Source organism: Cricetulus griseus (assembly GCF_003668045.3).
Source record: "Cricetulus griseus strain 17A/GY chromosome 1 unlocalized genomic scaffold, alternate assembly CriGri-PICRH-1.0 chr1_1, whole genome shotgun sequence".
Classification (NCBI taxonomy): Eukaryota; Metazoa; Chordata; class Mammalia; order Rodentia; family Cricetidae; genus Cricetulus; species Cricetulus griseus.
This window is the reverse complement of record NW_023276807.1, coordinates 225,317,577-225,331,754: the sequence shown is the minus strand read 5'-3', so window position 1 is coordinate 225,331,754 and position 14,178 is coordinate 225,317,577. Positions and strand designations below refer to the sequence as shown.

The 14,178-nt window shown below is 42.0% G+C and overlaps 1 protein-coding gene across 2 annotated transcripts in view; it reads left to right on the top strand.

Moving 5' to 3' along the window:
• Positions 1 to 14,178, top strand: part of Xpo7 (exportin 7) — a 91,387-nt gene that overhangs the window by 71,973 nt on the left and 5,236 nt on the right. For both annotated transcript variants that reach the window (XM_035452152.1, XM_035452151.1), the window contains exons 15-25: positions 134 to 207; positions 1,362 to 1,442; positions 2,055 to 2,118; positions 2,483 to 2,591; positions 3,567 to 3,673; positions 7,219 to 7,307; positions 8,338 to 8,445; positions 11,686 to 11,768; positions 12,136 to 12,350; positions 12,712 to 12,850; positions 13,896 to 14,056. In XM_035452152.1, coding sequence (XP_035308043.1) covers positions 134 to 207; positions 1,362 to 1,442; positions 2,055 to 2,118; positions 2,483 to 2,591; positions 3,567 to 3,673; positions 7,219 to 7,307; positions 8,338 to 8,445; positions 11,686 to 11,768; positions 12,136 to 12,350; positions 12,712 to 12,850; positions 13,896 to 14,056 — 1,230 coding nt within the window. The remainder of the gene's footprint in view (positions 1 to 133; positions 208 to 1,361; positions 1,443 to 2,054; positions 2,119 to 2,482; positions 2,592 to 3,566; positions 3,674 to 7,218; positions 7,308 to 8,337; positions 8,446 to 11,685; positions 11,769 to 12,135; positions 12,351 to 12,711; positions 12,851 to 13,895; positions 14,057 to 14,178) is intronic.

Below are 14,178 nucleotides of genomic sequence, written 5' to 3'. Positions count from 1 at the left end.
CAGTCCCTTCAGGACTTCCCAGAACTGTCCTACATCTTACCTGCTGAGAGTGGACACATTTTAGACAGCCCAGGGTTGTGATTGTTCTAATCTATGTCATCTGATTATTTTCTCTTACTTTGCATGACACCAGCTGTACCGCCGACTCTCAGAAGTTCTGGGATTGAATGATGAGACGATGGTGCTGAGTGTCTTCATAGGAAAAGTGTAAGTGTTGTGGCTCACCGTCAGCAAGAGGCCCTGCAGTCCTGTTGCAACTGTAGTGACCCAGGCACTGTGCTGCCACTGCCTTGCTATTCCAGCCTTGATCGTTTGCGTCAGAGAATTGTGCATTTGAGTGTGTGACACGCTGTGCTTAGAGATATGGCCCGGCCCCAGAGCATTCCAGGCTTGTGTAGAATTTCACCCAATCTTCTCTTTAGCCTCTGGAATCACAGTTGAAATCCTGTCAAGGCATTCACAAAATGGAGCTCCTCCCCGGTGATTGGTATTTGTCCTCTCACTCTCGGTCAGGTCACTGAGCTGTCCGGGATGCCCAGAGTAGGCATTTGTTTTCTGGTGCTGATTTCCATTAGGAATGCCTGCCCCACCCCCACGGGGAGAGCCTTACTCTCACATGGGCTTACTCTTCTCAGGAAGCATCATACCATCCAGGAGTCTTGATCTCCAAAATCTGCTCCTGCTGTTTGAATGTCTTCAAAGTTGGTGCTTCTAATTGGCCCTTTTCCTGTTTTTGTTTTTGTTGTTTTTAAGTTATGTCCCTTGGTTACATTTTCCTCTTTTTTAGGAGCTCTATTTATCAAAGCACACACTAGGAGTCAAATAATAATAACAACCCAGGGCTGTGTGCAAAGTACTATTTTGCTTCCTTGCAACTGACCCAGCCTAAACACTGATCTCCATGAGCTGGTTAATTAATAATTTAAAATGGAAAAAGCAAAGGGGGTCTAAAGGACTCTGCCAGCCAAGAATCCAGAAGCAAGGGTTACTAGAGTTCTGCAGCTGACAGTGGATGGTGCAGGTGCAGAGTTGCATACGTCTGCATGTTATCACTGCCGCAGAAATCTCTTACCCTTGCTGCAGAAATCAGCCCTGGAGTGCCCCAGAATTCCAAGGGCCTGGGTATGGGCCAGTGTAGCTTTGGAACCAAGTAGTGAAGATTATCTGAAGGATAATTTTTCTAGTCAACCAAATGTAAGTACAGAGATTTTATACCCTTTTTTTTTTTTCCTGTGGTCGTGATGTCTGTGAATTGGTGATACAGATGTGTGGTGACTTTTGATTGATGAATATCTTCTTTCAGCCCTCAAGGAAATTGGGTGCATCAAAAGTTTCCCTTCTCTTTTCTTATTTTCCTCCAGCATCACCAACTTGAAGTACTGGGGGCGTTGTGAACCAATCACCTCCAAGACACTGCAGCTTCTCAATGACCTCTCCATTGGATATCCTTTGTTAGACTCTGAGCAAGTTAGAAAGAGAGTCACATGGTTTTCTGCTGCCTCTTTAACTTGAGTGTAGCTTGGACTCAAGTGTTTTCTATTTTCCTAAGAGCCAAAGGTAGTACACACACACACACAGAGAGAATCTAGAATAATTCCAAGTCCCTAAAAGTGAAGCAACACACAATGTAATAGTTGACTATAGATATATCCCTGACTGGTCCTAAGATTTGTAAATACCAGGGACCTTGGGCCTGGCTCACTGATAACTAAGTTCTTAGCATCTGTAGTGAAAGCAGAGCCTCTGGCTCTTTGGTGTAAGCATCCTGACACTAAGCTTTCCCACAGTAATGGCTTGCAACCATTGATCTGAATGACATCTGCTGTGAAGTTTTGATTGCTCCACAGTTGGAAGCCAGTAAAGGGCAGAAAACACTTAAAGTAGCAGTTTGGTGTGGATATTCTGTTATTAATTAAAATACTAACACCTTTTCCTGTTAGGCAGTATTGCTCTCATGTGGTTTAAAAAGTAAGATAGCTAGGGAAAGCATACTTGCTCTGAACATTTCTTAGTTTGTGCCACACTTTTCCTTGACTGTGTCCCTTTGTCTTTACATACAGTAGTGTAAGGAAGCTAGTGAAGCTTAGCGCGGTACAGTTCATGCTGAACAATCACACGGTGAGTGATCTCGGCCCTTCTACCTGTCTGTTCTCCAGCCACCCACATACACTTCCTCAGCACTGCAAAGCAGGTGCTGCAGTTGAGGCCCTGGGTCCTGCATCTCTGCCAGATTACACTCCCATCATCAGAGCTGCTCATGATGCCTGAGCTGTATTAAAGTCACCTACTGCTGTATATATATACTTGGGCAAACCAGTAGTACAGCATGATCATTTTAAAAAATTAAAGCATCCATGTATCCTTACAGAATGACCATGGGGCAGCTAGTGTGCAAGGGCTCAGTAATTCTGAAATTACTGACTTCCATTCTACTTCTAACCCTTGTTTTTACCTTTTTAACTTGTTTTCTTTTTTTTAATAGAGCGAGCACTTTTCATTTTTGGGTATTAACAATCAGTCCAACCTGACAGACATGCGGTGTCGGACTACCTTCTACACAGCACTTGGGCGTCTCCTCATGGTGGATTTAGGTACTGCAATAAACTCTAGTGACTCAAGAAGTAATCTGGCCCTGTACTAAATTTTTATCTGAGGACAGAGTAGTAGATATGGGGGAACTCTTCTCTGTTGTTTCAACAGTAACAAAAACATCTGAAATAACACCTCTTTTCACAAAAAAAAAAAAAATTCATCATGCTGTCTTGCTCCCTGTACTGGAATAGAGTAAGAATATGCAGCCAAGTTTTCATCTCTATGTGCCATGATATAAAATTCTCTTCAAGCTGGATACAGTAGTGTGCACCTGTTATTCCACTGTTTGGGAGACAGAGACAGGAAGTCTGGGTTTGAGACCTACCAGAGCAATATAATGAGATCCTTGTCAAAAATAACTGTTTTTGAAGAATATAAAATTCTCTCTTTGACAACCACATCTGTAAAATAAGAGAATTGTTGAGATTCTTAAGTGCATCTTGTTGGTCAGAACCATCTCCACCCCACACTACTAAGCGAGCCACCTACCCAGTCTACAGGGGGTTAATTATGTAAGTCTCCAGTACATAGGAACCAGGGAAGTTTAGTCACCTGAGTAACACTGATGGTGCAACTAACCACTGATGCTCAGTGGTGTTTGTCATTGTGGGTTTGAGCTATTTTAATTTAATCCTGTTAAAATGACCAGAGACCTAGGTTTATGAAACACTACTAAGGAAAGCACATGTGAGTAAAGCCTCCCGGAGCATCTCACCTAGCTCTAACCCAGCAGGTCATTTCTTGACTGATGCATTCTCACTGAGTACAGAACGAACAGCATATAGTACCTTGTGCACATGCATGTCTCTGCTAACATTTGACTTTTTAATGACTACTAACACCCATTGGGATAATAAAGGGAGCCTTTGGATTGCCCTGGGACCCCCTCCTCTTTCACCCCATCTTATTTCTCAAGCATTCACAGCTTGGATTTGTTGGCATCAGAGTCATACCCCGGGTTGTTTCCCTTTCAGGAGAGGATGAAGATCAGTATGAGCAATTCATGCTTCCACTCACAGCAGCGTTTGAGGCTGTGGCCCAGATGTTCAGCACTAACAGCTTTAATGAACAAGAGGCAAAGGTTAGTCCTCCACCTATGAACCAGTTGGCTTCTGGCTAAAGTCAGAGCCTGGTAAACCCAGGATTGGGTAACTGCCAAGAGAGTGCAGCTTATCTACAAACTATCTCCTGGTTGGCATATGAATCTCTTGTGCTCTTGAGACTTTTAAATTGAAGACTTGGTAGTCATAAAGTCCTTTCATATTAAAGTGTATTCTTAAGCACTGTTTAGAGATTGCTGTGAACATTTTTAGATGTATCAACATGAAGTTACAGTTTCTTACTGCCTTTTGAATCACTGCTATATCTTGAATTATGTCCCATTTTAATTTTTAATGGTGTTTATTAGGATTTCACTGTTTTTCTAGAACAGTTCTGCAGGTAATTAGTTGTGGTATTTTGTTTATGATCTAACAAATATAGTTTACCTGAAGATCAGAGTGCAAAGCTGCCAGCCACATTAGTTAGCCATAGAAGCCAGGCAGTAGTAGTACGTACCTTTAATCCCAGCACTCAGCAGACAGATCTCTGTTCATTCAAGACCACCCTGAGCTACAGAATTGATGCAGTCCAAAAGAGTAACAGAGCTCACACAAAGGTGATCTCACCATACCTTTAATCCCAGCACTAGAGAGGAATATAAGGGGGAGGAGACAGGAGCTCAGAGCAATCTGAGGTTTAGTGGAGACAGAAGCAGTCTGGAGATGCAATCTGAGGACAGGATCACCCTTTCAGTCTTAGCATTGGTAGCTGTAAGAACTGGCAGCTTTGCTTCTCTGACCTTTAGGCAAGCTTTATTTGTTAGACCAGAAACAAAATATCATCACAGTTAGTCTTTACAAAAGAAGACAATTTTATCTGTTTTCTACTCTTAACTTTTTTTTCACACTATTCTTGGAGTTAATTCAGTTCTTTCTCACTGTTAAAGCTGTAAAACTATAAGTGCCTCTAAGCATATTCCAAAAGTTTTTCTTTGTTTGAATGCTTTTTAGTTTGACAATAGTCTGTACCTTCTTAACTATTTTACATGTACAGTTAAGGTGTTTCTCCACTATCATGAAACAGATTTTCTTTTTTAATTGAGAAAAAAAATGTTTTCACACCATATATTTTGATCATAGTGTACCCTTCCCCAGCTTCTTCCAGATCCTTCCAACCTCCTCCACTCACCCAAAACAGATTTTCAAAACCCCAAGATGTTGATTGGTGGCATTTTCATTGTCATTGAGTTGTTTGTAATTCCTTATTTCTGTGAAGATTGCTTTTGAGGGGCCTAGGAATTTCTGTTCTGTGGGAAGGCACTTACCTAGGGTGCTGGCAGCCCTGGCTTCAAACCGTACCACCACAACAAACAAACTCGATGAGCGAGTACTCTTTGAATTTCCGCATCCAATGTGTAGAATTTCAAGTCAGCTTTTATTTCTTGATTTCTGGCTCTCAAAATTGTCATTTGATTGTTATTCTCCTGTTTTTTGTTTGTTTGTTTGTTTTCTTCATACATGCTTACATGAATGTAGATACCTATACCAAACTAAGAAGACTTGAGGATATTAACATCGGTAGTAGTGCTTTCTGCAGGATATTTAAGGGCACCCAGGCTGAGCAGAGAGATACCAAATAGCAAAAGGGTATTGATGGGGAGAATGTGAGGTTTACCTGACAGTTCATCTTGCAAAAGCCTCTAGGAGCCAGTAAGATGGGTAAGGACATTTGTTGCCAACCCTGACAACCTGAGTTCAGTCTCCATTGCCCATATAATGTAGGGAGAAGACCGCCAACCCCTTAAGTTGTCTTCTGACATGCACTGTGACATGGATGTGAGCACACATGTGCATGCACATACAATAAATAAATGTTTAAGAATCTTCTAGTTTTGAAAGATGAAAATCTAAGCAAGAAAGTCAGAGAACAGTATCACTCTGTATAACTTTCTCAACTTTGTACGTGTGTTTGGGCATTGAAATCATTCTAAGGGGAATGCACTATTATAGAACATACCAGCAATTCTGGCTACAATATCAGCCACTACCAAGAGTATCAGTGAATGCTAGTTCTCTCCCATCATCTTAGTTCCGTTCAAAGCAAGTAAAATTGCATAAAGAAACCAGGCTGACCATGGACTGCAGTGGTCACCCATTATTTCTGCCAGGCCCTTGTAACAAGTCTTTTAGATTGACATATCTTAGGCTAGAAAGTTGAGCACAGGGGTATCAACTCAGTACAGCAGCTTTTACTAAACAAGTAAGTCAACGTCCTCAAATTCCCAGGGATTTCAATAATAGAATAGATGTTTAGAGCAGTCATTCTATTAATCAGGATGCCCAAGTAGAATTTCTTTTGAGAATGAGAATATTGGATTTATAGTTTATAGAGGGTGATTGCGCATGGCACAGAGTTTATGGAGGCAGGGGCCAGCTTTGTGGAGTCAGTTCTCTTCCACCTTTATACATAGTCCAAGGATCAAATTCAGGGTATCCACTTGCCCAGAAAGCGCTTCACCCACTGAACCATCAGATATGGGATCTTGATGCAAACTACATGCCCTACTCTGAGAAGCAGCATGACCCTGGGAAAGTCACTAGGCCTCATCCATAAAGGTTTTAGCCCATCAGTCTTATTTCTAGGTACTCAGGATCCTGGCAAGGTACTATGTATACTCCCTTTCTCTTCCTCTTGGTAGAGTACCTGCTTAAATTCCTTTAAGATAAGGAACTCAGAACATAGCCTTTTCTGCCTTTATATGACCTTTTTTCACTTTTGAAAAACTGGGTTATTATTTTGATTTCCTGATCTTTACATATTCTTTAATGTCTTAAAATTTACCATCTTCAAGATTCCTTTCCTGGAAAGCATGAGGCCATGGGTTCAAACTCCAGCATGGGGAAAAAGATTTAACTTATTTTTGCAACCATACTATTGAACCATACTATTTTTCTGAGTGTATCCCTTATCTGAAATATCTGGGCCAGAATGTTTGAGATTTCAGTGGTTTTTCTAGATTTTTGATATATGTATGTATGTATGTATATATATATATATATATATATATATATATATATATATAGAGAGAGAGAGAGAGAGAGAGAGAGAGAGAGATATCTTGAGAATGGGATGGGACCCAAGTCTAAATACAAAATTCACTTGTGTTTCACATACACCTATGCACTTGGCCTGAAGGTAACTATGTTTTTACTATTGTTCATGGGGACTTTTATTCTTTTAGCAGTGCAGGGAGCTTAGGGTCACAGTACTGACATATCTCCCCAGCTCAGTGAGTCTGTATGAACAGTTTCCTAATGTATTCTTCTCCATCACTGGGCATACTGAAAGTTACTTTGTATTTTGGAAGATTTTGGATTTCAGATTTTATTACAAGAAAACTTCAGCCTGTATATCAAGTTTCCAAAACTAATTTTCCAGGTGAAAAGATTCCATTCTAACATGAAAAAATGGATTCAAAATAAGGGGGAGTGGGAGTGTTGTCCTGTGAAAGGATTGCAATTGACTGCAATTCCTTTCAGAGGGTTATAGTTGTGGTATTTCTTCTGTTTCTACATCCTGCTGCAGAGAACTCTTGTTGGCCTAGTGAGAGACCTGAGAGGGATAGCTTTTGCCTTCAATGCCAAGACCAGCTTCATGATGCTCTTCGAATGGATGTATCCTAACTCATACTAGAAACATATTGCGCATTCAATCACTGGAGTGAAGTTATATGCCAGGAATGGAAAGGAAAGTGGGAGGAGGTTTGGTGAGGCAAGAAAATGGTTTTCCAAAGGGTCTGCTGAGCTCATGACACAATGCTGTCCTCTGGTTAGTAAATAAATGAGATTGTCTCCCAGTTTCTCATCTGGATACTAGATTAAAGTTACAATAGAACCAAGCACCAATGGGGGACTACTGAACATGGATTTTACTGTGTGGAAGCCACCCGTGGTGGTGTACACCTTTAATCCCAACACTTGGGAGGCAGAGACAGGAGGATCCTTAAGTTCGAGGACAGGCTGGTCTACAGAGCAGGTTCCAGGACAACCAGGCTACACAAAGAAACTGGGCGGGGAGGGTCTCTAATTCCAGCACTCAGGATTGCTAGATAGGAAATCATGACTTTGAGGCCAGCCTGAACTACATAGCAAGTTCTGTCTAATGAAAGAAAAGACAGGAGGGAGGGAGACATAAAAACTTGTAAAGCTAGGAAGTAAGTCTTAACTTTACTGACTTTATGACCTTGAAACAATTGGTCATCAAAATTTGAGGACCTGTTTTTCCAATAGTGTCTCCAACATAAAATAGTTAATCTCCTATCATATAATGGTAAAGTATAAATGAAAATATGAAATACAGGGGCTGGAGAGATGACTCAGTGATTTAGAGTACCAACTGCTTTTCCAAAGGATCCAGATTCAATCCAGCCTACAAGCAGTCAAAATAATAATGCACAGAAAATAAAAAATTAAAATAAATATTTAAAAATGGTTAAATATGTTGTGTTCTTCAGAAAAAAGGAACTGAGAATTGAAATATATCCCCCAGTGCCATAAGGGGGTAGGGATTGCTCACATAGGAAAACTCCCCAGGTAGCAAACAAGACAGGAAAATAAAGAGTTATAATAATGAGTTTGTGCTTGATGAGCACAGAACACTGTGTCTTTTAGATTGAGAATTTCTTCCTTAGCGTCTCTGTTACAGTTATCCCTCCTACATGCCAATTCTCCAGCGGGCAATCGAGCTCTGGTACCATGATCCAGCCTGTACCACACCTGTACTCAAGCTGATGGCTGAATTAGTTCATAACAGGTAAGCAGGATAGTAGCTGCTCTGCTGCTTGAGAACCCCTAAGGTGATTGATTGGTTCTCTTTCTTGTGCTCTGGGAAAACTGTGGAGCACTGCTATCAAATATGATGTTCTTGTTTGAAAGAGGGATACTCCTGCCACACCAAGCCATTGCTGTTTATAGGAAACATATCATCAAGTGAGCTCAGGACATCTTTGTTTGTTTACTTGTTTGGGGAGGTTGAGACAGGGTCTCAGTTGCCCAGGTTGACCTTAAATAATATATAGCTGAGAATGACCTGAAATTTCTGATCTTCCTGCCTCCTCGTAGGTGCTAGGATGACAGGAATGTGCCAACTTACCTGAGTTTTGCTAGGATCAAACTAGGGGCTTCCTGCATGCTAGGAAACACTCTTACTAGCTGAGGTAAATCCTTTTTCCCCCACCGCCAGGATTTCCATTCTTAATAAGAAGTAGACTTGGCAACTAAAGTGTTTTGTTTTGTCCTCCCACCCCCCCACCCCCCACCCCACCCCCACCCCCGTGCAAACATATGCAAGTTGACATTTGGTGATGGTACTCTGGCCATCATATTTTAGAGTAGTGATATATAAGAAAGATATACTGCTAGGTGTTGGTGGCGCATGCCTTTAATCCCAGCACTCAAGAGGCAGAGGTAGGCTGATCTCTGAGTTCGAGGCCAGCCTGGTCAGGACAGCCTCCAAAACAATACAGAGAAACCCTGTCTCAAAAAAAACAAAAACAAAGAAAAGAAAAACACACTTTATCTCTATAGTGGAGGAATCAGACATGGTGGCACATACCTTTATTAATCACAGCATCGAAGGGGCAAGGCAGGTAGTTCTCTGTGAGTTTGGCTAGCTAAGGCTACATAGTGAGACCCTGTCTGGGGGGAGGGGGGGTGGAGAACAGTATAACAAGATCCCTGATCCTAGTCTTTGACCTCTAAACACATAAGCAAGCACACATGAATGCACACATGCATATACCACACACACAAACACATAGTTGTTTAGTAGCCTAACTGTAGCTAGGCCATGGTAATAAAAAATTTCAGTACACCAAATTTTAGATTTGTCTTACATTTTAGGGTAAAAAAGAACAACAACAGCCAAAAAAAAAAAAACACTAGTTCCTTAGCTTTCCATTTGTGGGTATGTTCATCAATTTCTCATGATACTGCTGAGAATTTTTAAAACTGCTGTAGTGAAGGAGTGTGTAACACTCAGAGGGGCCATAACCTCCCATGAAGCCAACATTCAAGAGCTAATAGTTTATAAAATCAGTATCTGAGAGTACTCTGTGGTGATATATTATTTATGTATGATTTATTAAAGCTTGCCTGAAGATTCAGAAAGCAAAGCCAGCCTCAAGTTATGAGATCAGGCAGTGGTGATACACACCTTTAATCCCAGTAGCCAGAATCGTGGTGGTGGTGGGTGGTGGTGGTGGTGGTGGTGGGTGGTGGTGGTGGTGGTGGTGGTGGTGGTGGTGGTGGTGGTGGTGGTGGTGATACACACCTTTAATCCTAGGACTGGAGGATTAAGAGGTAGATGGATCTCTGTGAATCCAAGGCCACCTAGTTCTACACAAGATTGTTGATCCAGTACTAAAGAGAAACAGCTCACACAAAGAGGATCTCAGCACCCTGGTTCACACGCCTTTAATCCAAACACTAGAAGGGTATAAAGATAGGAGCAGGGTCTTCAGTAGTCAGTATCAAGCATTCGTTCTCCAGCCACATTGAGGATAGGAAGACATTGAACTCTCAAGATTCTTCAGCCACACTGAGCAGAGGCAGCCATCTGAGGTTTGGTGGAGCCAGAATTGCCTTTCATCTTTGACTTCCTCTATGTACTCTGCTTGTTCACCATGATCCAGCCACAGAGGTGGTGCTCTGCCTCAAATCCCAGCAAGCTTGGTCTATCTTAGGTATCTACAGTAGTATTAACTGCTTACAACAGCTTTCACCTGGAGTTCTTTTAGACTCTCATCATTCAGATCCCATCTTAAACTCCTGCTTCTCAGCCGGGCAATGGTGGCACACACTTGTAGTCCCAGAAGTTGGGAGGTAGAGGCAGGCAGATCTCTGTGAGTTCTAGGCCAGCCTTGACTATAAAGTGAGTTCCAGCACAGTCAGGGACTGTTATACAAGTTTGTCAGTGATCTTGGCTAAGAGTGTGATAGTCTCCTACCACGTGAAAAATAGGCTGAGTGAGGCAAGAGTAGAAACAGCGAGAGCATGTAGGAAGTGAATGAATTCAGAGTTTATTTTAGAAGTAGGTCTTGCCCAGGTGGTGGTTGGCTCACACCTTTAATCCCAGCATTTGGGAGGTGGGCAGATCTTGGTGAGTTTGAGGCCAGCCTGTTCTACAAAGCGAGTTCCAGGACAGCCAGGACTGTTACACAGAGAAACTCTGACTCAGAAAAAAGAGAGGAAGAAAAGAAAAATAAGTAGATCTAGAGCGTGATTAGATAGGCAGGGGTGTCAGGAAGGACCTCTGGATCTTGTAGGCCTTAACTAGTCAGGTGCCGTTTGTTCCAAGATAAAAGAGCTATTCTGAGCTCATGAAGAGCAGTCAAGCACCAAAAATTAAGATTATTAAAATGTATCCTTCCTTGCCTGATATTTGAGTGTTATAGCATTCCAAGTCCCTTGGTGTTTTCCTTAGAAAGTGGGAACAGTGCTTGCACCCCTCCTCCTCTTGCCACCAAGAATGTGGGTAAATGTAAACTAAGGCTTATGAGTTAGTACCAACAAATGACTGGTAGAAGCTTAAAAGGCTTGATTTTATCTACCATCCTGTCGTTTGGATTGGTTTAGTTGTATTTAATGTTTTTTCATTGTTTGAAGAGCAGAACTTGAACCTAAAATGGTAGGCTTTAAGAAATAAGCAACATCAAGCCAGGCATTGGTGGCGCACGCCTTTAGTCCCAGCACTCAGGAGGCAGAGGCAGGCAGATCTCTGTGACTTCAAAGCCAACGTGGTGTACAGGGTGAGTCCAGGACAGGCTCCAAAGCAATACAGAGAAACCCTGTCTCAAAAACAAAAACAAAAAAAGAGAGGGAGGGAGGAGGGGGGGGAGAAGAAAAGAAAAATAAAGTATGGTTCTTCCCTCAGTGGAGTAAGCAGTTTGCAGCAGTAGTGCTGAGTCACCTATGGAGCCAATGAGAATCTAGAGCATCCTGATCTGCCAAGAAAAACCTTTGACTCTTTGTGCTTCTATTATTTTCTGCTCAGATCTCAGCGACTCCAGTTTGATGTCTCATCTCCCAATGGTATCTTACTTTTCCGAGAAACCAGCAAGATGATAACAATGTATGGTAGGTGCTTTAGAGAGATGTGTCCCTGGAAGTGAGTCCAATTGTATGTGGTCTCAGGTTAAACTAACAATAGCCGGGAGAGCATTCCCATGGGGTGCTATATTCCTTATACATGAGTATTAAACTGCCAAATGTCACCAAAGGCCTGCTGAAATGTATATTGTCTATGCCTTTAGAATAGGAGGGTTGAGATGACTTAAACTATGAACACCAGGTGTGGTGACAAATGTCTTTAATCTCAGTACTCAGAAGGCAGGGGCAGGCAGATCTCTGTGAGTTCAAGGCCAGCCAGAACTACATACTAAGACCCTCACTACAAAAATGTGCTATGAACATGGTTGTGTAACTATTTCCTACGTTTTCTCAGGCAATCGTATCCTGACACTAGGAGAGGTGCCAAAGGATCAGGTCTATGCTTTGAAGCTCAAGGGTATCTCCATCTGCTTCTCCATGCTGAAAGCTGCTCTCAGTGGGAGTTATGTCAATTTTGGAGTCTTCCGTCTCTATGGAGATGATGCCTTGGAAAATGCCCTACAGACTTTCATCAAACTGCTCCTCTCTATTCCTCACAGTGACCTCCTGGTAAGCCCAAAGCCCCATTGGCAGCATCATGCTCGGATTGTGTTATTTTTTTATGCCTGTGACCATGACTGAATGTTTTTCCTAAGAAACTACAACCTCCTCCTTTAATCTCAACACTCAGGAGGAAGAGGAAGACAGATTTCTGAGTTCAAGAACAGCCTGGTCAACAGCAAGTTCCAGGCCAGTCAGGGCTATGTAGAGAGATTGTGTCTCAAACAAACAAGAAACTGAACCTCATTCCTTTTTGCTTAACTATGTCTTTTGTTTCCCCAACTGAAGGAAGTATTTTGTTAAAGATCTTCTCTCTTTGTGCTTAAGTATTAAATGATCCAATTGATTTTATTCCTTCTCTTTTGCCCAGGATTACCCCAAGCTCAGCCAGTCTTACTATTCACTACTGGAAGTCCTGACCCAGGACCATATGAACTTTATTGCAAGCCTGGAACCTCATGTCATCATGTACATCCTCTCTTCTATTTCTGAAGGACTTACTGCACTTGGTAAGGACCTAGGTTATCTGGTGTGTACCAGTTGCCAGTGTCTAAAAACATTGCTGCTTGAAAAATGTTGGCCTTACCAACTCAATATGCTACTCATAGTGTAGTCTCATCAAGCAAGTGCTTACTGATCCTGGCACAAGAACCACTGTGTGAGACATTCAGGATACAGTGATAGAATATACTCCTTTTCCTTGCACAGTTTTTCATCTGGTGGGTAAAATAAATACCTGATGTTCCCCATAATTACACCTTACATAATATGACAGGGTGAATACAGAGGAATAAGTAAGTTCCTGGTCATGAGAAGATGGGGTCAGGGGAAGCCTGGCATCGAAGTACATATAAAAGCTGGATAGGAAGTCCATGACAGTTGCAGAAGGGTTATAGAGGAATAAAATCAAGCTGAAAATGAGCAGAAACAGTGTGCCCATGAGGCAAGGTCCCCTTGGGTGCATTAGGGGATTAATACATAACCTATTCTAATCAAGGTCAGTGTTGACAGGCTGTGTAAAATTGGATTTGACAACGCCCTCCTCCACCAGTGATTCAGGCTCATACTTCAGGCCCCCTGGGTGCTACAGCTCCTTCTGTTCCTAGCAGTATGGTTTTAGATGAGTCTCATTATCTTTCCACACTTAATCTACAGTTATCAAGAACAGATATTAAATAAAGTACTTGTAAATTAGTGATGACCCACACCTTTAATCCCAGTACTTAGAGGCAGAGGCAGGTAAATCTCTTAGTTCAGGCTAATCTGGTCTACAGAGCTAGTTCCAGGACATCCAGGACTATACAAAGAAACCTTGTCTTGGGGGAAACATCTAACAAAGTATTTGGCACAAATATAGCACTCGAATAGGATTTTTTAAGTGAAATGAAATGTATTACATTCCATTTCAAAGTTAAACTCAGCCTTCTGTATACTCAACAATGACTTTGGCTAAGGTCTCAGTCTGAGTACTCTTTATGGAATTGCAGCCGATATTAATCTATTTGCGCAAGTCATCAGTAGCTCAGTATTCATGCTCTCCCAACATTCTTCCAGACACCATGGTATGCACAGGCTGCTGTTCCTGCCTAGACCATATTGTGACATACCTCTTCAAACAGCTGTCACGAAGCACCAAGAAAAGGACAACACCCTTGAACCGGGAGAGTGACTGCTTTCTGCACATCATGCAGCAGCATCCAGCTATGATTCAGCAGGTAAGGGATCTAAGGGTTAGTTGGCAGTGGTGGTGTGTCCCACGGTGATGAACTTCTACAAGCTGATGCACATCACTCTATGTTCATGTTCTTAAAATGGCAGCGGATTATAAATCCACTAG